The 21,740-nt window shown below is 49.8% G+C and overlaps 1 protein-coding gene across 1 annotated transcript in view; it reads right to left on the bottom strand.

The window, feature by feature from the left end:
* Positions 1–21,740, bottom strand: part of NSD1 (nuclear receptor binding SET domain protein 1) — a 77,264-nt gene that overhangs the window by 5,305 nt on the left and 50,219 nt on the right. The window contains exons 9-20 of the mRNA XM_065409817.1: positions 19,946–20,089; positions 19,306–19,429; positions 18,863–19,063; positions 17,466–17,645; positions 16,581–16,737; positions 16,017–16,222; positions 15,035–15,147; positions 13,557–13,826; positions 11,838–11,954; positions 7,831–7,972; positions 6,727–6,833; positions 2,952–3,156 (exon numbers count right to left, since the gene is read on the bottom strand). Coding sequence (XP_065265889.1) covers positions 2,952–3,156; positions 6,727–6,833; positions 7,831–7,972; positions 11,838–11,954; positions 13,557–13,826; positions 15,035–15,147; positions 16,017–16,222; positions 16,581–16,737; positions 17,466–17,645; positions 18,863–19,063; positions 19,306–19,429; positions 19,946–20,089 — 1,966 coding nt within the window. The remainder of the gene's footprint in view (positions 1–2,951; positions 3,157–6,726; positions 6,834–7,830; positions 7,973–11,837; positions 11,955–13,556; positions 13,827–15,034; positions 15,148–16,016; positions 16,223–16,580; positions 16,738–17,465; positions 17,646–18,862; positions 19,064–19,305; positions 19,430–19,945; positions 20,090–21,740) is intronic.

The following is a 21,740-nucleotide window of genomic DNA, read 5'->3' as shown; positions in this document are numbered from 1 at the left end:
GAATATCCACCACGTGCCCTGGGAGTTTGTCCCACTGGTTAATCACCCTCTCAGTCAAAAAATGGGGCCTAATTTCTCATTTGAATTTGGCTGGTTTCAGCCACCCACCATTAGTTCTTGTTATGCTGTTTTCCCATTAGATTACAGAGCCATGTAGTACCCAATATTTTACCTGTGAAGGTACTTATACTCCATAATCAAGTCATCTCTCAATCTTTTTTTTAATAGTCTAAACAATTGAGCTCTTTATGATGAGAGAGTTAAGGTAACTTCTCCAGCTCTCAAATCATATTTGTGGCTCTTTTCTGACCCTTTTCAATGTTTTAACATCCTTTTAAAAACATGGACACAGTATTCCAGTACCTTCTCAGCGAGGCCATATACAGAGGTAAAATCAGCTGCTGACTCCTATGCACTACTGCCGTTTACGCATCCCAGGATTGCATTCGTTGGTTTTTCCCAGCATTGCCCTGGGAGCTCATGCTGAGTTGCTTGTTCACTATGAGTGCCTAAAACCTTGTCAGAATCACAGGTGCCCCACTCGGTAGCGATGGCCTGCATTCCTTGTCCCTAGATGTAGAAGGTTGTATTTGGCTGTATAAAAACCCATTTTGATTGAATGGGCCTGCTTACCAAGCAATCCAGATCCTTCTGTCTGACTCCCTGCCCTCATCACTATTTACCATTCTGCCAGTCTGTGTGTCACCTGCAAATTTTATCAGAAGTGATTTTATATTTACTTCCAGACCGCGGATAAAAAATGTTGAATAGCGTTGGGCCTAGTACCAGGCCCTACAGCCCACTAAAACACCTGCATTCAGTGACGAGTCTCCATTTATGGTTACTTTGAACTCTGTCAGTTAGCCAGTTCTTAAGGCATTTAATCTGTGCTGTGTTGCTATTGTAAAGTACCCATTTTCAAAAGCAGAACATCATGTGGTCCTGTAATAGGGTGGCTTGCCCTTGGGATGGAGAGCCTGGGGCTACGCCAACCTGATAACAGGACAAACCCCACCTGTGAGGGCCCAGGGGATTTCCGGTCTACAAAAAGCTGACAGGGCCCAGCTGGGGAAAGAGCTGGAGGGAAGAGCCTGCAAGGAGCAAGGTGGTCTCTGTGGGGCCCCAAGTCAGAAGGCCAGTCAGTGCTAGAAAGGAAGCTCAAAGTGGGAAGACAAACTCCCCAGGCTAGGAGGCCTGGGACTGACCTGATCAAAACCGGGAAGAGACAGAGAGCCCCAGAGGGGAAGTAAAGAGGCAAGGTAGGAAATGGCCGAGGGAAAACTGCAACATGGGAAAAGGACAGTACAGGGCCCTGGGCCAGAGCCCTGAGTCAAGGGTGGGACTAGGTTCCCTTACCAGCCCCAGCAAAGGGGGCTGCAGGCCGAACCTCGAAGACAGGTTGAAGAACAGAGCCATAGAGGGCAGGAGAATCGTTTTTTGCATTCAGACATTTTTGGGACTCCTTAGTTTGGACAAGTGTGACACCAGAAGGAGTGGACTTAAGACGGTGACCCAGTGGGAGGGCTGAGGTACTACTCCAGAGCTGGTGACCACTGGCAGGGCGCACGAGCCCCACGGGAGAGCTGCAATGCCGTATCTGGTCCTGAGGGGGCGCCTGGGGTGAGTGGACTCGCTTACAGGTACTAAGTCAAACGCCTCACAAAAGTGTAAGTATTTTAAATTTACGTAGTTACCTTTATCAACCAAACTTGTAATCTCATCAAAGAATGAAATCAGGTTTGTTTGATAAGACCTATTTTCATAAAACCACATTGACTTGCATTAATTATATTCCTGTCCTTTAATTCTTTATCAATTAAAACCTATATCAGCTTTTGTTTTATTTCGCTAGACAATAAATAGCTGCATCATCCCGTTTGCCCTTTTTGAATATGGGCACAACACTAGTACTCTCCCAGTTTTCTGCAATTTCCCCAGTATGCCAAGATTTATTAAAAATGAACATCAGCAGACCAGAGATATCCTCAGCCAACACTTTTAGGACTCTTGGGTGCTGAATTAAAAATGTTTATCCCTAGCAGTTGTTGTCTAACACTCTCCTCAGTCACTAATGGATTGGAAAATACATCATCATCCTCATGTGATACGAGTACAACATCCTGCATCTTTCCAAATACAGAACAGAAATATTTATTAAATACTTCTTCCTCTTCTGCATCAGTATGAACAATTTTACCATCTGCATCAAGTAATGGGCCAATACCACTGCTAGGATTTATTTTGTTCCTGATATATTTAAAAAAATCTCCTCACTGACCTTAGCCCTGCCAGCAATGGATTTTTCCCTGCTGTCTTTAGCTTCCCTTATCAATTTTCTAAACTTCAGAATAATAATATATAAATTAGAAGTTATATTTCCCCCTTTTTTCATATTTGTTATATATTGATTTTTTATTTCTAATTTGCCACTGAACCAGGATGGGCTTTTAACCAAACTTCTCCTCTTTCTTGATTGTGGAGTTGTGGCTTTTGGGCCATCTAATAACTCCCACTTTTCATTCACATTTTATTGCCTAAATGTGTTTCTGCTTCCCCAGCTCCCAATTTTGCTCATAATTTTTCTCTGCTTTGGGAAATGAGCCCTTTTGAAGCACCCAGTGTATATATTACTGGTTGGGACTGTTCTCTGTTAGCTCACATTGAATGTCAACAGTTCATGATCACTGGTCCCTAGGTAACCACCAACGTCCAGTCCAGTGATCAACTCAACTTTATTCATTACACTGAGGTCCAATATAGAATTGCCTCATGGTGGGTGTGATACCTCTTGTGTTGGAAAATTACTATCTATAATTTTTAGAAGCTCCAATTGTGTGTTACTGCTGGTGAGCAGAGAATGTGCTTTCCCCAAGCCAGGCCTAGCAGTGCAGGTCTATACAGCTCCCTTCCCATGAGCAGAGCCCAGAGGAGTTGCCCCAGGCATTACTGACCTGCTGGCCGTTTGGTCAGGTTGAGGCAGTCTGCGTGGTACACTTTGGGGCAGCCTGTCTTCTTACACGAAACTACCTGCCCTCCGTCTCCACAGCTGAAGCACTCATCCTCTCGCTCTTTCATGACCTCTGCCTGTGACCTGCGCTTTACCTGCTGCCGTCTTTTGAACTTCTTGGACTTCTCCTCTGTAAGGTTAGGGGGATTCTGCAAGTAAGATCATACAAATTAACACTGGTCTCTGCTCCCTCTCCTTTCTCTCTGCCCCCCCTGGCAGATTTAAGCAAGTGGCACAGGCCATGCTGAAGTATCCTGCTACAGGAGAGCTGCCCATCTAGCACACAACTGTCGTCTCCAAAACAAGGCAACTGGGGATACTCTGCATGTTCAAACAGAGGAAAAACTGGAATGAAACCCAAAGCAGAGTAACAATTCCATCTATACACAGCAGGGCCAAGCCACTTGAATTCCTGGGTTTCACGCCAGACTAACCTTCCTCCCTAGGCGTGGACCCAATCTCGTCTTTTTTTTTTTTTTTTTTGTAAACAAGAATCAAAAACAGATACGTTGGTGATTGAATGACAAACTCCAGGCAGTGAGATTAAACAAATGGAGAGATGTAAGTGTTTTTTACACATTAAAGAATTAAAAGTAGATTTGCTTTCATCTTACCCTGAAAAGTATCAAAGCCATGGACAGTGATTCTTGGATGTTAGCTTCCTATTATGGAGTGCATGGACTGAACAACAGAGCACGTTTTAATACCTCTCATGATACATGCCATGCGTTATGCTGAAGTGAACGTGATGTGAATGGTGCTTTCAACCCCATCTAGGGCAGTGAAAAGCATCCCATTCTGGGAAATAACTGCTTTGCAGAGGATACATAATTAGAAAAACAACATTGCCACTGAAACCTGAGACATACTGGCATCTGACACAGCTGTTTCTAAATGTTTCATGAAACTCACGCTAACTGTCTGTTGCTGCTACCGTATCTGGAAACGGTCTAGAAGCTTTGCACTGAGCGGGTTGGTAAAAATGTGCACTACATTGTATTTCGCAATGGCTGCGGATCAGAATTTAACAGAACTCAGACTGACGTATTTCATTATTTGGCTATGTACTGACACGATGAGTCTCTCCCCTTTTCTGGTGTGACAGCTGGGCTATTACAGCAGTTGTAACTGCTCTAGGTACAGTTTCAGCGGTTCCCACTCTTACAACAAAGCCTTTCCTTTTTCAGCTAACATTTTCCATACTTGGATTTTGCCAAAAGGTGATTGTTTCTGGACAGCTTGACATATCCCTGGGAAGTTGGTGAGTAATGAGAGGATTTATTGACACACATTGTTCCCCACTACAAGAAACCTGACCACCATCGAGGGAATAACTAAAAGACCAGCTGAATTTGAAACTTCAAACTTTAATGTAAATAACCCTCTCGGCCAGATTTTGTCCTGCCCCTGAGCATGGGCATCTGAGGGGGGGAAAAGCAGGAGGTGAATGCCATGCAGGGAGTGACTGCACGGAACACAGGGTATTTGAATAGCAAGGGCAGTTGTGAAAGCAGGTGATCACTCTAAGCAAGACCCTGCAATACTCTCTTGCTGTGAAATATACTCCTTGCTAAAGAATTATTCTGCACATTCCGAGGCCTGGTCTACACCTAAAAATTAGATCTAGCTACATTTCTCATGGCTGTGAAAAATTTTGCACCCTGTGCAACACGTAGTTCGGTCGTCCTAGCCCCCACTGTCAACGTGGCTAGATCGATGTCAGAATTCTCTGTAGCTTAGACACTTCCTACATCAGTGGAAAGGGGAGAGGTGGATTAACTCCGTCCATGGACAAACCCTTTCTATTGATGTAGGAAGCATCTATGCTACAGAGGCACAGATGCGGCACTGTAGCCTCTGCAGGGTAGACATGGCCTGAGCTCTGACCTTTTTTTTTTTTTTTTTTTTTTAAGTTTCCAGCCTTTATGGTTTTAAAGATAGCCTTTAAAACAAACAGAAGGGTATGGAACAGTTTCCGTATGAGGAGAGATTAATAAGACTGGGACTTTTCAGCTTGGAAAAGAGACGACTAAGGGGGGATATGATAGAGGTCTATAAAATCATGACTGATGTGGAGAAAGTGAATAAGGAAGTGTTCTTTACTTCTCATAACACAAGAACTAGGGGTCACCAAATGAATTTAACAGTCAGCAATTTTAAAACAAACAAAAGGAAGTATTTCTTCACACAACGTAGTCAGTCAGTGGAACTCTTTGCCAAGACTATAACAGGGTTCAAAAAAGAACTAGATAAATTCATGGAGGATAGGTGCATCAATGGCTATTAGCCAGGATGGGCAGGGATAGTGTCCCTAGCCTCTGTTTGTCAGCAGCTGGGAATGGGCGACAGGGGATGGATCACTTGATGATTCCCTGTTCTGTTCATTCCCTCTGGAGCACCTGGCATGGGCCACTGTCATATGAGAGGATACTGGGCTAGATGGACCATTGGTCTGACCCAGTATGGCCGTTCTTATGTTCTGTGCTGTTTTCCTGAGTCTGCAGATAGCCTGAAACAATCCCTCTGAGGGAGTGAACTACCTCAGTCATCAGACTGAAATGTTAATTCTGGATCCCAACAATGGCAAGTTAAGTGTAAACACCATTAGCTATTTCACTGCTGATTGTTTTATCAGAAACATCCATAATGTGCTTATCATAAAACTCCAAACCAACCCCCCAGGCCCAAAGCATCAGCTGCTCCCATCCAACTGCCAAAACCTCCAGCTTCCCCGGATTTCTATGATGCAGCAAAAGTAGGAGGCACGCCAGGCACTGAAAATGTGGCGACAGCATACAATAAACTGAACTTAATATCAGAATAAGTAACTGAGGGGCTCACTGAGACAACTGTGCGATGCAGCTCACCCGGAATTAGTGGAAAAGCTGTGGTTTTCATTGAAATGAGAATGCTGAAGAATTTCCTATCTGCTACACCACAAGGCCACAAAACCTGGGATCTCGCTACAGAATTTAGGTCCAGCTTGCTGTGGCGAACACAGGGCCTGGCCTGTAAACTTGTGAGGCTTTGGTGGTGCAGCGTCTAACTCAACTCTCAACGAGGCAGTTTCTTGGTTGCAGCACGTACCCACTAACTCCACAGCACCGAGCTTACAAGCTGCTTTGGGGAAGCATGTGGAACTACTAAACAGCTGCGGCTCAGACTCTGCTGGCCAAGACTGCGAGCCAGGCCAACTGGTTCTGCATGTTTTCACTAAGAAGTCCCCATCCCAAGCAAACAGTAACATTCAAAGTTAAAAAATTAATTCCTGTTAGTGCCACATTAAGGTTACGAAATCAAGTGCTCAAAAATCAGGACGCTCTAAAAGCTAACGTTTCTCCTCCAATGTTAGCTCATCCCTGGTGCATGTATAGAGTGTTTCTGTTCCTATTTTACTAGTAAACTTTCATGTATTATTGCTAAACCCGTGGAGAAAGATACTTATGACTTCTCTTAGTGCAGACAAGGCCTCTGTGTGGGTCCTCTGCTCTGGAATTTGGTTCCTACACTGATTTAACAAAGTCTAAGATTCTGTGCTCCGGTAACTTAAAGTGATGTACTTGCATGTTTGCCCATCTCAACCCCAGCAGGATTTTCACAACCACTTTGAAAATACAGTGGCATTTATCATGGCATTTCTGTATCCCTGCAGCAAGCAGGCCACTCCAATTCAAAGAGCGCCCTTGGAATAAAAAGAAGCCAGAGAAGGGCTGTCCTACCTTTGGCCGTACTCCTAGGAACCCGCTGCAATTCGGAGCACCACATTTGCAAACTGTCTTTCCATTCCCCAAACATTCCAGGTTGTAGTTGAAAGTCAGCTCAGTCCCTGGTAATAAAAGAAATCAGTAGGCAACATCTGGACTGTGACAAACCACATGGCAAAAAGTTCTGCTTCTCCTGCTGAACTGAAGAAACACCAGAACCTACTCACGGCTGGCAGAAATATGGAGGGGCACCAGCTTCTTCCCCCTCCCATAGGGTAGATCTGCACGGATTGGCGACTAGATGCGGACCCCATCACCTGCCACATTCCAGGTTTTGACATTGCATTTGTTTGCTTGCCAGTTGCAACCCAGGAATCATATTGCTGGGCCCTGGGCAATTATAACTGTGCCACTCTGCTCAGGAGCACAGACGCTCACTGAGAAGGGGGGAGGTGGAAAGACAGGGAGGAAGGGGAGCTGCTATGGCTCGATGGGGGCTGCGGGAGCTGGAGCCGGGCTGTGACAGGGCATCCCGACAGTTCCTGCCATTCCTAGGGCAGTACCTCAGTATCTGGCCCCCTCTGCACTGACATCCCCCTGCCCAGGTGCCCCTGCACCGTCCCCCAGCCTATCCCAGCTAGCGGGGGGGCTTACACTGTGTCCCCGCTGTATTGTCCCTGCACACCAGCGCTGGCAGGCCCAGCTGCAATAGCCAGCCGGGAAAGGAGAGTGGTTCCTACCTGCTCTCCAGCGGCCAACCCGATGCTGTGTGCCACTGGAGCTGCTCTGGCCCCTCCTCCAGGTCCCTCGCACCTCTGCCCCCCACCATGCATGCGCATGGAGATGGAAACACACCCGGGCCCCGCTCTTGCCTCCACAAGATATTGGGGGGTGGAAAACACGGGGCAGGTGGTGGAAACATACATCAGCCCCCCCAATATTTCCACTGCGGGGGCCTTTTGCTAATCCCCCAGTTCTACCGCTCCCGCCACGCTTGTGTGTTCCACCCTTTGCGTACTGAGGCTTTGCTCCAGACCCTCGCTAGAGACCTTTCCCTTTCCTGCCAGAGGCTCCCCACCATCGATAACTCCGGGTCAGCAACAGAACAAGGTTCCTTACCAGCTTTGATATTGACAAGAGCAAAGAGCCCAACCCGCGTATCGCCATTCACGGACCATTTCTGAGTCTCACAGTTGGGCTGGCAGCAATGGTTCATAAATCGAGCGTAATTGCCCTTCGGTCCGGCATCGATGATTCGATCCTAAAATCACAAGGAAAAGCACCTTTTCTAATGCAACGTCTCCTGCTCGAGCCACCCCACAAAGGCCCTGCCCTGCCCTGCCCCCAAAGCGTGTTACAAAATACTCTCAGTGCTGGCTTTAAGTGCCTGGGTATGTGTTTTACAACGCCCTACAGGCAATACCTTTTACCGTGTGCACTTCTGACACCTGGCAGAAGCCAAACAAGCTTCTGCACTCTGTTTTCCTTTGCTGAGGCTTGCAGGCAAAGTGTAAAATGCAGAGAACTGCCCTTCCCCGACCCCCGAGCATCTCTTCCTCCAATGGAGATGGAGGCCTCCTAATGAAAGAGGCTGCTGTCTGGCACATCCAGCTTTTCCTTCCTCAGAAGAGTAAAACCCAGGGCTCGTATCGGGCCAGCATGCTGCGGCAGGGCATACCAGCACCACTCCTATGCTGCTCTCTTGTGCTCCATAATCATCTTCTTATTTATTATTTGTATCACTGAAGCACCGAGGAGCCCTAGGTGTGGACCTGAACCCCATTGTGTTAGGCGCTGTACAAAGAAAGAGTCACAAGATGGTCGGTCCTGCCCCAATCTATGTATAAGACAAGAAACAACAAATGAATAGACAGCTGGGGGCGTACAAGTAAACAATCAGACAATAACGGTCAACATGACAGGCGGCGGTCTCTGCACACCGCTAGTCTAACTCTTGCCAACCTTTTTACAGCTGTCACAGCAAAGGAGATTTTCGAGACTGTATCTGCAGGTGGATAATGAGGTAGCTCCTCCCAAGCATGTGGGGCAGCACAGAGGAAAGCACAAGGGAGCTTGCTGGAACATTTAACACGTGGGCAGCGCAGGTCATGGGCCAATCAGAGGTGAGCACTGATGGCTTGATAGCGAATATGAGATGATTGGAAGGTTAGGACAGGCCATGAAGGGCCTTGAAAGCAAAGACAAGCAGCTTGTGTTTGATGCCCTAGAGCAGGGGGAGCCAGTGGAGGGTGCAAAGGGAAGTGTGACATGGTCAAGGCCTGTTCTGAATGGATACGAGCAGGGCAAGGTCGCATTTGTCAAAGCCAAAGAGAAGGAGGCTTCAGTAATCGAGAAGACGAGAGCTTGGGATGAGCATTTTAGCTGCACGGATGGCTGGGAAAGGCCGTCTCTTAGAGGCGCTACGCAGAAAGAAACAGCAAGATTTAGACACAGCCTCGATGTGAGGCCCTAGCAAGAGCGCCAAGCCGAAGATGACACCAGGTTATGGGCCGGAGTGACAGGCAGGATAGGACAGTGTGGTCCACAGTGATAGTTTTCATTTGCCTTCCACGATGCCTGCTGGCGGAGCACTGATCAGGTTGTAACAATCACGCTAATGAACACGGCGTGTCTGTGGTGCAATTACCTCTGCCCACCTTCAGGTTTGGGACTGTGCTTTGGTGCAACAATGTTGGTGAAAAGACCTGAGATGCCACTGAAAGAAAGGAGGCTTCAGGTTCCATCCTGTCAGATCCATGCTGCTATGGGCCAGGACAACCATCAACACCTAACTGGGGAGCTTGACCCTGTGCTTCTTGAGACTCTGACGCCTTTCAGGCTTCTGGGTCAGCTATGTGCAACTATTGGAAAAGTCGAAGCCCAGGAGGGCTTCTGAGGCGCTCACTCTGGGACCTGATTGCTCATGGAGGCAGGTGCGAGCGCGTCTCAGTCAGGGCCTTGAGACACCACGCATGAGGCACTGCACGGCTGCAGTGGATGAGCACTTTAAAGCCCCTGAGATACTTCTGCTGTCTCTGAAAGGCAAAAGAGAAGGACAGAGACGCAGGCAAGACAGCACGAGTGCAGAGAAGCCTCCAGCTACGACCAAAGCCTCTGCTTGGTGCTCGGGTGCTTTGAATTCACGTCATGAGGCGCCTCAGAAGCTCAATGATGCACCCAATAGTGGAACAAGGGCAGAGCTGCTATTGAGCACTTTTCTGACACCTGTGATCAAGGGAGGCCTGGAGCCAGTGGAATCCCGTGCTCCCAAACAGTGCCCGAAGGGTCTGTCTACACTGCAATGTAAGCCCAGGGGTAGCAGAACTCGAGTTAGCAGACTCTGGGTTTGTTAACCTAGGGCTTGAACTCATTTGTAACCCCAGGTTAGGAATTGTTGAAACCCGAGTCCCAACCTGGGGCTCCAGCGTCTACACTGCACTATGTGGGCCCGAGTACAAGCACCAGGCTTCCTAGCCCCCTCCCAAAATGTGGTCACTCTAGCCCTTTGCTCTTGGTGCAGTGTGGGAAAACTTGACTGTCCAGAAGCAGTTGGACACCTCTATAGTTGCTCCAAAGACACCCGGAGAATTCGCCTCTGCTGGGGTGGGTATCGCCACAAGCGAACAGGGCACAAGGCCAGGACCTGAAGCTGGAGAGTAGACAAAGGGCGTGATGGGGGAGGGGAGCAGTGCTGTGAGGTCTGTGAGTTGACAATCAGCAAGTTACCGTCCCAGCAGGCTCCTTCTCGGACCATAGCCAGAAAGGAACTGTGCTCTGGTGAACAGAAGACAGCCTCAGGATCTTAGCAGGGGTGGCCTGAGACGCTTTAGGCTGGATCCACCATGGACCAAGGAACAGAGAGCCATTAAGAGCAGAAATCATATTTAGAGAAACCCTATTGCCTGTCTGCCTATCACATCTGAGCACCGGGGAATCATGGAATGGTAGGATTGGAAGGGACCTCGAGAGGTCAGCTAATCCCGTCCCCTGCACTGAGGCAGGACTAAGTATTATCTCGACCAGCATTTCTCAAACTGGGGTCTGCGAGGGTACTCCAGGGGGTCCGCGGACCCCGCTGATCAACTCCTTCCCCTCCCCTTCTCCCTCCCCGCGCCTCCTGCACATGGGGAACAGCTGTTCAGCAGGTGCAGCAGGCACTGGAAGGGAGAGGGAGGAGCAGGGACAGAGCGCTTGGGGGAGGGGGCGGGAAAGGGAGGGAAGAGGAGGGGCAGGGCTGGGGCCTTGGGGGAAGGGCCTGGGGCTGAGCAGGGGACTTGGGGGTTAGCAAAAAAATGTAAATAAAAATGGGGGTCCTCAGGTTGCTAAAGTTTGATAGCCACTGATCTAGCCCATCCCTGACAGGTGTTTGTCCAACCTGCTCTTAAAAATCTCCAGTGATGGAGATTCCACAGCCTCCCTGGGCAATTTGTTCCAGTGTTTAACCACCCTGACAGGAACCTTTTCCTAATGTCCAACCTAAACCGCCCTTGCTGCAATTTAAGCCCATTGCTGCTTGTCCTGTCCTCAGAGGTTAAGGAGAACAATTTATCATCCTCCTCCCTATAATAATTTTTTACGTACTTGAAGACTTATGTCCCCTCTCAGTCTTCTCTTCTCCTGACTAAACAAACCAAAATTCTTCAGTCTTTCCTCATAGGGCATGTTTTCTAGACCTTTCATCATTTTTGTTGCTCTTCTTTGGACTTTCTCCACATCTTTGCTGAAGTATGGTGCCCAGAACTGGACACAACATTCCAGCTGAGTCCTTATCAGTACGGAGTAGAGTGAAAGAATTAATTCTTGTGTCTTGCTTTCAACACTCCTGCTAATACACCCCAGAATGATGTTTGCTTTTATTTTTTTTGCAACAGTATTATACGGTTTACTCATATTTAGCTTGTGATCCACTATAACCCCAGATCCCTTTCTGCAATACTCCTTCCTAGGCAGTCATTTCCCACTTTGTATTTATGCAATTCATTGTTCCTTCCTAAGTGGAGGACTTTGCATTTGTCCTTATTGAATTTCATCCTATTTATTTCAGACTTCAGAAAGGGGTACAGTACTCTGGAAAGATTAAGAGCCACTGGTCTAAGATACTGGCAAGAGAGAGGCCCATTCTGTACCTTGTCCAAAGTCAGCATATAGAAGTTGGTAATATCATGCTCCTGTGCGTAGCGGATTCGTGCCCGACACTCCTCCTCATCAATCAGCTCTCCTACGTATTCATTAACAAACTCACCCTGCAAAAGAAAAAGTAGCAGGCAGCTGCTCAGGACTTGCTGCTGACGGAAGCAGAACTCTTTGGGGGAGGAAGGCACTTCTGTGCTAGCAAAGCTTGCTATCCATTTCCTCTCTGGATACTTTCATTTCATTACAGACTAGACCCCAGGTACTTTGCAGCACATTTCACCTCGATTCTGCAGCAACTTCATAAATTTCAAAAAAAAATTATTCAGTAGGACTATTAATAATATAGTCACCCCATTACCCCCTGTTCTATTTGAAAATAAAACATGTAGGGACAGCATAAAGAAAAGTGAATTTGGGTTTAGTGTGTTACAGAACTCCGTACTGACACCTGCTCCATAATTGAATTACAGTTGCCGGTAGAACTGATACACAGCCTGGGTCCTGGAACACAATCAGCAACAAGCTTTGCAACATCGCAGAGCACAGGGCACCTGGTTTGAACACTGCTGGCATTTATCTCATGCAGTAAAACCTGTTCAAGAGGCCACCAAACACAGTGAGTACAATGCTGCACCACCTTTACCAAAAGACACCCCCATTTCAGCATCTGAGTTTCGCTGGTTCCTTGTGTGGTGGTTACAGACAGGTTACATGGAAGGTTTTCAGGGATTACCACCTACACTGCATCACGGGCAGCCCACAGAGGCCAGGTCAGGAGCCAAGTTTGGCCTTCCTCTCTCTGGAGATGCCAACCCCACCTTTGCTAGTCTGTTCTGCTGTCTAACAGCCCTTACACATACGTCTCTGTCCTCTATTCAGCTTAATAGTTCTCTGCTTTCCTTTGTTGTTTAACACAACCCTCTTTACTATGGAGAAAACCCCTCTGACCAGCAGCAGATCTAGACTTCTGGATTTTAGAAAGATAGGGGTTTGGGCAGTAGGGGGATTCCCCCACATCCAGATATGCTAGCTTCAGCCATCACTACAGCTCTCCCAAAGACATTGCCCTTTTTCTGAGGACTTCCCCAACAGACACTAATTATGACCTGGGTTTCTAAGTAAGATCCCCATGTGAAGAATGCCTGGAGGTTCCAGAATGGAAGCTCAGTGCTCCCTGTCTGGGAAATCTCAATCCAGTCTAAGGCCTGCTATCTTAGTGTCCATCACTTTAGTGCAGGGGTTCTCAAACTGGGGGTCGCGAAGTTATTACATGGGGGGGGGGGGTCACGAGCTGTCAGCCTCCACCCCAAACCCCGCTTTGCCTCCAGCATTTATAATGGTGTTAAATATATTTAAAAGTGTTTTTAATTTATAAGGGGGGGGTCACACTAGGAGGCTTGCTGTGTGAAAGGGGTCACCAGTAAAAAAGTTTGAGAGCCACTGCTTTAGTGTCTGAGGGCCATATAAGCAGATGGACCAAACCATCTTCTAGGCTATCACGGGGAGTATTAGATCCCAAGGCACTTCCCCAGCTAAGCTAGAACATCCCTGCCACCTGGAGGAAAGCAGGTCAGGAAACTAAAGTCATTCATGTCTCTTCTATATGGGCTCCTTTGGTCAGACAATAAGAAAGTTATGGAAACCATAGGAAGAGGTCTATTAAGACCGGCTCAGTGTTACCACAGAGTAAAATGAAGACACATAATGGGTACCTTTTTAATGTCCCTTTTGGCTTGCAAGCCCCAGCCTCGTGCCAGCGTGCGGAAGATTTCTACCTCTGGGTACTGCCTCTTGGAGAAGCACTGGTTCTGACAGCGCTCCCCCGCTGGACAGACCAGGGGATGGCACTCATACAGCAGCATGCGATTGATGCACTCCGAGTCCAGGCCACAGGGGTTTTCATCGCTGTGTTTGCAGTTGCACCGTGGTATCTCAGACAGGTCTGCTGTGAAGATTTGCACCTTGCCCACTGGTCTGTTTACCTTGGAATGTGCACACACAAAGTTAGCTAGCTAGGAACAATCGACGCTGCATTTAACCCCACCCTCTGAGCACACAGGCCACAGGGCATATCAGTTCTAGCAAAGGACTGAAGGCCACACAGGTCTAAGCATATACGCAACTTGTAGGCATCCCTCTAATTCCATTCACCCCTAGCCTCTGGCTGCACTCCAGAGGTGCAGCTTTAGCACTGCCAGTCTGTGGCACGCCCCACGCATCATCCGTGTGAAATAACATGTTCTCCACTCCCTAGAGACAGGCCTCAACGTCGCTTCTCTTTGTGGCCTCTTGGTTTTGAAGAAGTTGCCTCCCAACAGTTCTGTGCCATCCACCACCCCAGACTGCACACCTGTGACAGGTTGCAGGGACTCTGCCTGAGCACTGGCAAACAACCAGTTAACTCCCTACCCAAGTGTGACCAGACAAGGGTGGGGTCTGAAGGCCCATTCTGAAACTCAGAGTTAAGCCAGGAAGCTCTTTAAAAACATCTCTGTGAAGAGGTAGAGGGCAGCACCAGATGGAGAAGAGATTGGCTTGTTTGGTAGCACAAGCGGGGCCTTTGACTTGGTTAAAGACAAGAACTCTGAAAGGCGGGCAATAAAGAGATGCTCTCTTGTGAAAAGCCCTTTGCGGTTCTTTGTACCAACTTGCAATCCCTTCTGAATCCACTCCTCTGCAATGAACACCAGTAGGTTACTCACTGGTAACTAGAGCTGTCCTCCGAATCCATCAAGACCCACCTCTATCGCAGTGGTTCTCAAACAGTGGGTTGGGACACAACTGCACAAAACTGTGTTTTCCTTCGCCACTGGCTAAACCCACATGGGGGAGAGACATTTCCGGGACTGTATATGACTGGCCTTTAGCTAAGTAAAGATGCCCCGAGATGTCTCAGTAAATCAGAGCACCTCTGTCACTGATGTCCAGCAGTGACAACAGCTGCTACATGAATTCAGGTAGCAGAGAGGACAGATGAAGTGATTCAATATACTGCTGGAAGCTGAAAACCTTCCTGTCAATCCTCCCTGGGGGTAGCTAATCAGCCTTCAGAGGCATGCTCCACAGTGCAGGACTCTGCAAGCAGCAAAGGCATGTCTGTGTGTCTGTAAATATCCTGCACCAACAGCTCCGTGCAATGACCCAGGCCTCCCTCTAGCCCCACCAGCTGGTGATGATGTGAGGTCCTCACCTTGATATGTTTGTAAGGAGGAGGCTTCTTATCATTCTTTCTGTCTTCCTGCAGCTGCCTCAGTTCTTTCTGTGCCTTCAGCTCTTCAAACCTCACAGCCGCTTCCTGCAGAGCTGAAAGAAAATAGACGCTGTGTTACAAGAAGCCCCTTGCGCTAGTGTTGAAGTCAGGTAGCCTGAATATTCTCCATGGCCACGTTTGTGCTCAGTTGTTTGTATGCATGTTTCTGAATGGGCAGGCCACACTCCAGTGGCTTGCTACCTTGCCCCAAAGAGAGATGTTCCCCAGGTGGAGTAACAGCACCCCATCGGAGGGGTCACTGAAGAGAGCGACCAGGAACCGAGTTGGAAGCATTAGCAGCCCCACTGAGGGCGGTGGGGGGCGAGGGCGGTATTAGCTCTGCCCCCCGAGATGCTAGCCTTCCATCACTACTTGTATCAGACGGTCCCCTCCAGCACAACACACAGCTGCATCCAACACCCACAAGCAGGAATCAGGAAGACGTAGTTTGGAAAAGGCCAGACTGAAGGGGCACAGAGCAGCTGTAAGGTGGGTGCCTGGGGATTGTTAGTGGCGTACCTTGTCCTTGAGGAGTTGTGTTAGGTGTATGGTGTATTCTGCTTTACAACAATGTTGTGTGTATATGAATTATTCTCACATTACAGATGGTGAACCTGAGGTGCAGTGGCTCAGCCAAGGTCACAGAGTTTGTGGCAGAACGGGAATAAATTGGAATTCAGGAGCTGGGTGTCGCTTGTTACCCTGGCATAAGCTCAGACCTCTGACTATTCTGGGTGGGATCACTTATGGGTATGAGGCACAAATCAGAGGTACTCTGCAAGCCTTGCTTCAACCTTGACTATGGGAGGACCATCGTTTTTCCACACCATGGATGCCCTTCGTGGGACCATAGAGGAACTGGCCCAAAACAATCTGAGAGCAGACAGCTAGTGCCTCCCTAGAGCACGAGGAAATGTGTTACCTTTCTTATAAATGCCATCCACTCCCTTGCCCATCTTGTCCTTGCTGCTCACATCGCCTTCCATGTAGGGAAACACCCGAGCCTGGTGCGTCCAGAGGTAATCGTTGGACCCAAAAAACAGCACAGGAAACTCGCCAATGTCATGTTTCATCTTTTGGATATTTACAGGAATAGTTCTAGGATGGCAAATCTCAGCTGGCCACCACCTGTCACAGGGGATAGGGACAAGAAAAGCAGGTCAAAGCTTTGACACCACTGCCCCTAAAAGCTGGCAACAGCGACTTTCCATTCTCTAGGGGCACTGAGAAGGAGAAAAGGAACTTTCCTGGGGCTTCCAGTACTTCACACAAAGCAGCAGTGTTGGGCAGAAGCTTGGCTTGGGGAAGAGGAAAAGAACGGGGAGGAATGGTGTGTTCTACTATCAGGTGCCTACATGGATTTAAAAACAGACCCAGCCGCATAAACATGAGTAGAAACCAGCACTCTCCAGATCTCCCCAGCATAGTCAGTGCTGCACAAGGAAGGGCTTTAACATGGACATCAGCTACATTTATTTTTACCCACCTGTAGCGCCCAACTTTTACCCAGACCACCTCCTTGTAATGTGGTTTCTTGCCAGCTTTGCAGTCGTTACAGTACCAGCTTCCCTCAGGCATCTCGATGTTCAGACACTCGCGGTGAAAAGCAGCTGGGCATGACTCACAGCACAAAAGGCTGCCCCCTGCATCCAAGAGCGATACAGCAGTGAGAGCCACATCACAAAAAGCTCCCAGACAGAATCAAACTGCCGGGAAGAGGGACCAGGCTCTTACACAAAGCTCGTTCCATCTGCCCAGCCACCCGATCTCTCTTCAGCTCTACCATGCAGAGGGCCAGGCCAATGCTTAGGCACCACTGAAGTCCCTCAAAACAGGATTACAGTAGCCTACAGGCTTTGTGCTCTGTACCCGTCACCTCGCTCAGGCCTGGCAGCAATGGCCACACGCAGCTGAGGCCGTCTCTCAGCTCCTGGGGTTCCTGCAGGGAGGTGTTCGCAGGAAGACGAGGTGCAACCACATCTGAAAACAGACTCAGGCTCTTCTGCGGAGCTGTTCCAGGGGCAAAGTCCTTCCATCAAGGATATTCTCTCATTTCCTGCCCTGAGCAACTTCCCCCAGCCTGGATACAGAGACCTGGGAGCACAGCTGTCCAGTGAGTGGAACGGCGGTCTCTAACACAAACAAACCCTAATCCAATGAGGCCTGGTGGCAGCAAGACAAGTACCCTGACCTGGCATTGGATGAGAATGGGGGCCTCAAACTGGCCTGTCCTCAGTAGTTTTATCCTGCTAAGTAGCTGGTTCCTGCATTCTGTCTCTACCCTTGGCACCCCAGCGCAGGCCCCGCCCCCCAGCGCAGGCCCCGCCCCGCAGTGCTCACAGTGCACTAGGCAGAGAACAGAAGGTCTCACCTTCTGAGCAGACAAAGCACCAGCTGACATTGACGTGCTCATGGTTTCGGCAGCCCCTCCGTGGAGAGAAGTGATTGGGGCAGATGATGCTGTTGGAGGCGAGGATCACTGTCCCCGCAGCCAGACAGAAATCGTTGGCGTGGTATGCCACTGGACACCGAACACAACGCATCAAGCGACCTTGCGGTGGAAAAGGTTGGACACAGGTAAACACTTGAGGGAAAGTGACAATTATAATTTGCTCCTAGAACTTAGTTTTGTCAATATTCAGGCTTACAACAAACAAAGGGTGAAATGAGTCACTTGGCGAAGGGACACCTTGCCTCTACTTACACCAGCTTCTCAATAACCCCTTCCCTGTGTTTAAACTAAGAACGGCCTGCCCCAAATGGTGGGTGCTGCGCCCCGTGCAGAGGGGCTGGAGAGCAAGTCCGTCCTGCACACAGCCTGCAGCACAGGCTCCCGGCATTGCAACATGGCACCGGCTCACAGCTGGCTCCCCCCGGCTGTCAGGTGGGCATCGGCTCACAGCTGTGAGCCCCCCCCGCCCGCCTTCACGCTGACAGCCCGAGCCCAGATGGGCTGAGTTTCACAGCAGGGAGCCTCCCAGCAGCGAAACGGACATTCTCGCAGAGACGGCGTTAGGATATCGGTGTAGTGGGCCACTTGCTGCAGCAGAAGCAGCACTGTGGTGCAGACACTGACATAATTCCGTTGCCGTAAGCTGCCTCACGTCGACCTAACTCTGTAGGGCAAACCAAGCCTCAGTTTTGGCCCAGCTTGGCCAGAGGAGCAGCTGAGACAAACCCGAATGGCACTGCCATCCTGGGCGCCAGGTTGCCATATCCAGAGCGGGGAGCTGGCCCCAGCCTGAGCATCCACACTGCACTATAAACCGGTGGCTACAATTGCTGGACCCAGGTCTCTCAGCCATGCTAGTGTGTCCGTACTGAACTACACAGACCTTCCGACTCAGGGCTGTGTCCACACTGCAAATTGACAATGAGTGCACCTGAGTTTCAGAGGAACTTGAGCTCTGACCCACCCCCTAGCAGGGTCCTAGGACCCAGGTCCTGAGTCAGACTGATGGATGTGTATGTGTGGATGGAGCAGGGTCTTCGATTCCAACCTGAGTCAGAGCCCAGGCTCAGTGTGCAGAGTAGACATACCCCTAGAGAGCAGCAAGTTCACCGTCTGGCACCTTCCCCTGCTGACCAGATTTACACAGCTCACAGAAAATGTCCCACGATGAAAGATTAAAGAACAGGCACTGGGCGGGAGACACCGAGCACCTCAAACTGCTCCCAAATTAAAGATGCTTTGGATGCAGGAAAGGGGTGCCTGCCTTTTTTTCCTGACTAGCCCCAGTAACTGCAGGCACAGAAGGGTTTCTTTACCTTTAGACGCAGAAAGGTTCGCTGGGTTAGCGGCATGACAAGTCATACAGATGTGCAGTGAGCATCGAAAGCCCTTGTTCTGCATGACCGTGGGTGGGTACTTCTGCACACACTCTTCATGGTAGTACTTCCCACACAAGGGGAGCAAGCACCGCCTCACGTCCTCCCCGCTGCTCTTGCACACAAAGCAGGTGTGGACGCCTGGAGGAGAGAACACCGGTCACATGGCAAAAGGGAAGGAGAACTTTCAAAGAAAAAGTTACCACCTCTGACCAGACTGGCTGGCTCCTTAGGAGCCCCCGGCCTGGACTGCACAGCTACCCAACCCTCTCCATGCTCTCTGGCCCTGGCCATTTGTCTCATGCCTTCCGCCAATGGCACACTTGAAAGCAGCCCCACGCGAGCCCCCAGCAAGCGGCCTGCCCTCCCACCCGGCGCCGTACCTGTCGAACACTCATTGCAGATGAACTTGCCCTTCGGCATTTCTGAGAGCCCGAGGCACCGCAGGTGGAAAGCACCACAGCACTGCGCTTCACACAGCAACAACTCCCCCGGCTTCTCACAGATCTGTGTGGGGAGGGAACACAGCGTTACTTCTGGGACAAACCCCTGGCTAGATACACACAAGGCATGCAGCTGGCTGAGACTGCCACGAGAAAACCCTGCAGAAATCCCTTCACGCCAGCTCAGAGTGCCACCGCTACCACTTCTTCCTGAGTCCCCACTGTGAGGCAATGGCTTAAATACATCCCACTTCATTCCCAGCCACCTCGCTCCCACCCCACCGCTGCAGGGACAATGTACCCAGAGCCCGCTGCAGGAGGGACGGGCACTGCAGAGCAGTCATGCCGCATCTACACACAAGGGAGGTGCAAAGTGTCCAGGCAGTGCAAGGCACATGAATAACTGGACAGCCAAGGCTCCGGACAAGAGGGGCCATCACCAAGGATCCGGAGAACATTGGTTAACTCAATCAGATCTGCTTCAAGGTTGCCTTGTTAGACAGGGTATTAGTGTGCTGCACAGCTGCCCAACACCACCGGTAGTGCTGCAAAGGTTCACCCAAAGATCTTAGCTCCCTACCTGACAAACGTTCTCCTTGAGGGCTGCTCCTCCTCCTCGCTCCCCCTGCATCCTTTTGGATGAAGGCACTCCATGGTCATTCTCAGACCCATCCTCATTGAGCTCCTTGGGGCTTGCAGCACTCCCATGGATAGGTATCTCCCCCTTTAGAAAAGAAATCCAGAATTCGGACGGTCAGTATTTCCTGGCCCACCCTCTGGACTGTTAGTTTGGCTATCAAGCACATACAGGTTTTCAGCTGGGCTGCAAGCAGTGCCTCTAACTCTCATCCTGCCCGCAGAGGGCCCTTAATGCCCTGGGGAAAATGCCCTCCGCACTGTTCCGCTCTGAGGTTTCATGAGGGAGGAAGCTTTGGTTTGTGCTTTAACCACAGGCATTCAATTTGGCTAGCTTGCTGCCCACGACCCATCTTCATGGGGCTCTCTCTCTGGATTAATTCTGCCCCAACCTGACCCAATAGAAACACTCAGTTTGGTGCCAGAACAGGCCTGGAGCTGCCGATCTGGCCCAGAAAGCTTCCTCAAGGCACTGCGTACACATTCCACTGGATGAGATGCAAATGAGCAGAGCATGGTCAAAGCAACCATTATTTCATTCTGCATGTCAGAGCGCCAGGAACACACGGACAGTATTTGAACTAGGGAGGTTGGCTGTAGCGATGCTAGAGAACCAGCTTGCTAGTAACTGATCCAGTGGCACTGCGCCAGTGCAGCGAGTCCCCCCAAGCCGTCTCGTTTAGGGTGCAGTTCTAGTCTGCAGCCACGTGCAAGGCTGGACCCTTCTGATCATTTAGCTTGATCTCCTGCACCGCACAGGCCACAACTGCCAGTGGCACTAAAGCATCTTTCAGAAAAAATCCAATCTTGCTGTAAAGACGTCAAGTGATGAGCATCCAGCACATCCCTCGGTGAGCTGTCAACAGCTCCTTGCAAGGTCCGAGACGAGAACTTCCAAACCAGGTGGGGGAGGGGAGATCTTTTATTGGCCCCACCTGTGTTGGGGAGAGAGACCAGCTTTCGCGCTCACACAGAGCTACTCTTCAGGCCTGGGAAGGAGAGCCTGTCTGCAGCTCTGTAGGGAGCTGGCCCCCACACTGCAGCAGCAGACCACAAGGAAAGGAGAGTTCCAATTCTCCTATGGAAGCCAGGTCCCCGGGGCACTGCCTGGGGTTGGGAATGTCCCGTGGGTGCCATGGGGATGAAGGTGTGCATGGCAATACACCAAGTGTGGCAGGGGCATGGGAGCAAGATGGCAAATGTGCCTGAGATCCTTGAGGGATCTGAGCAATTGGATTCACTGAACTTTGTTGGAGCGCAGGTGCATTGCATGTGCCTATCCTGTGCCCATTCCCATCTAGCCCAGAAAGGCTGTCACTCCAAGGTGGGCAAGCCCTAGAGGAGCCCTGTGCCTGGTTCTGACAGGCAATAAAATGGCCTGGCACATGCATCACGCAAGGATTTTTGAGAACTCTGCTCTTTTCAGAAGCAGACAGACTCGCACTCTTCCCACAGCATAGACAGGGAGGTGTCACAGAATCACTGCATACCCGCTGCTCCCCTGGCTCACCAAGCCATACCCTGAGTACATCTGCACACTCAGAAGGCACAGAGTGGTGGTCCAGTGTGCATTTGGAAAGCTCAAAGCAAGAGGAAGGTGCTGGTGACATGCCAGGACAGTCAGGAACACGAGTCCCCTCACAGCTGTCTGCTGTATTCTGCAAAGGCTGAAGTATTCTTGCAGCAATCATTCGCAGCCAGACTGAAAAGCAATGCCACCCAAAGCAGTGACTTGCACT

The sequence above is a fragment of the Emys orbicularis genome, chromosome 8, assembly GCF_028017835.1.
Source record: "Emys orbicularis isolate rEmyOrb1 chromosome 8, rEmyOrb1.hap1, whole genome shotgun sequence".
NCBI lineage: Eukaryota > Metazoa > Chordata > Testudines > Emydidae > Emys > Emys orbicularis.
The sequence above is the reverse complement of the archived record's forward strand: the minus strand, read 5'-3'. Positions and strand labels throughout refer to the sequence as shown.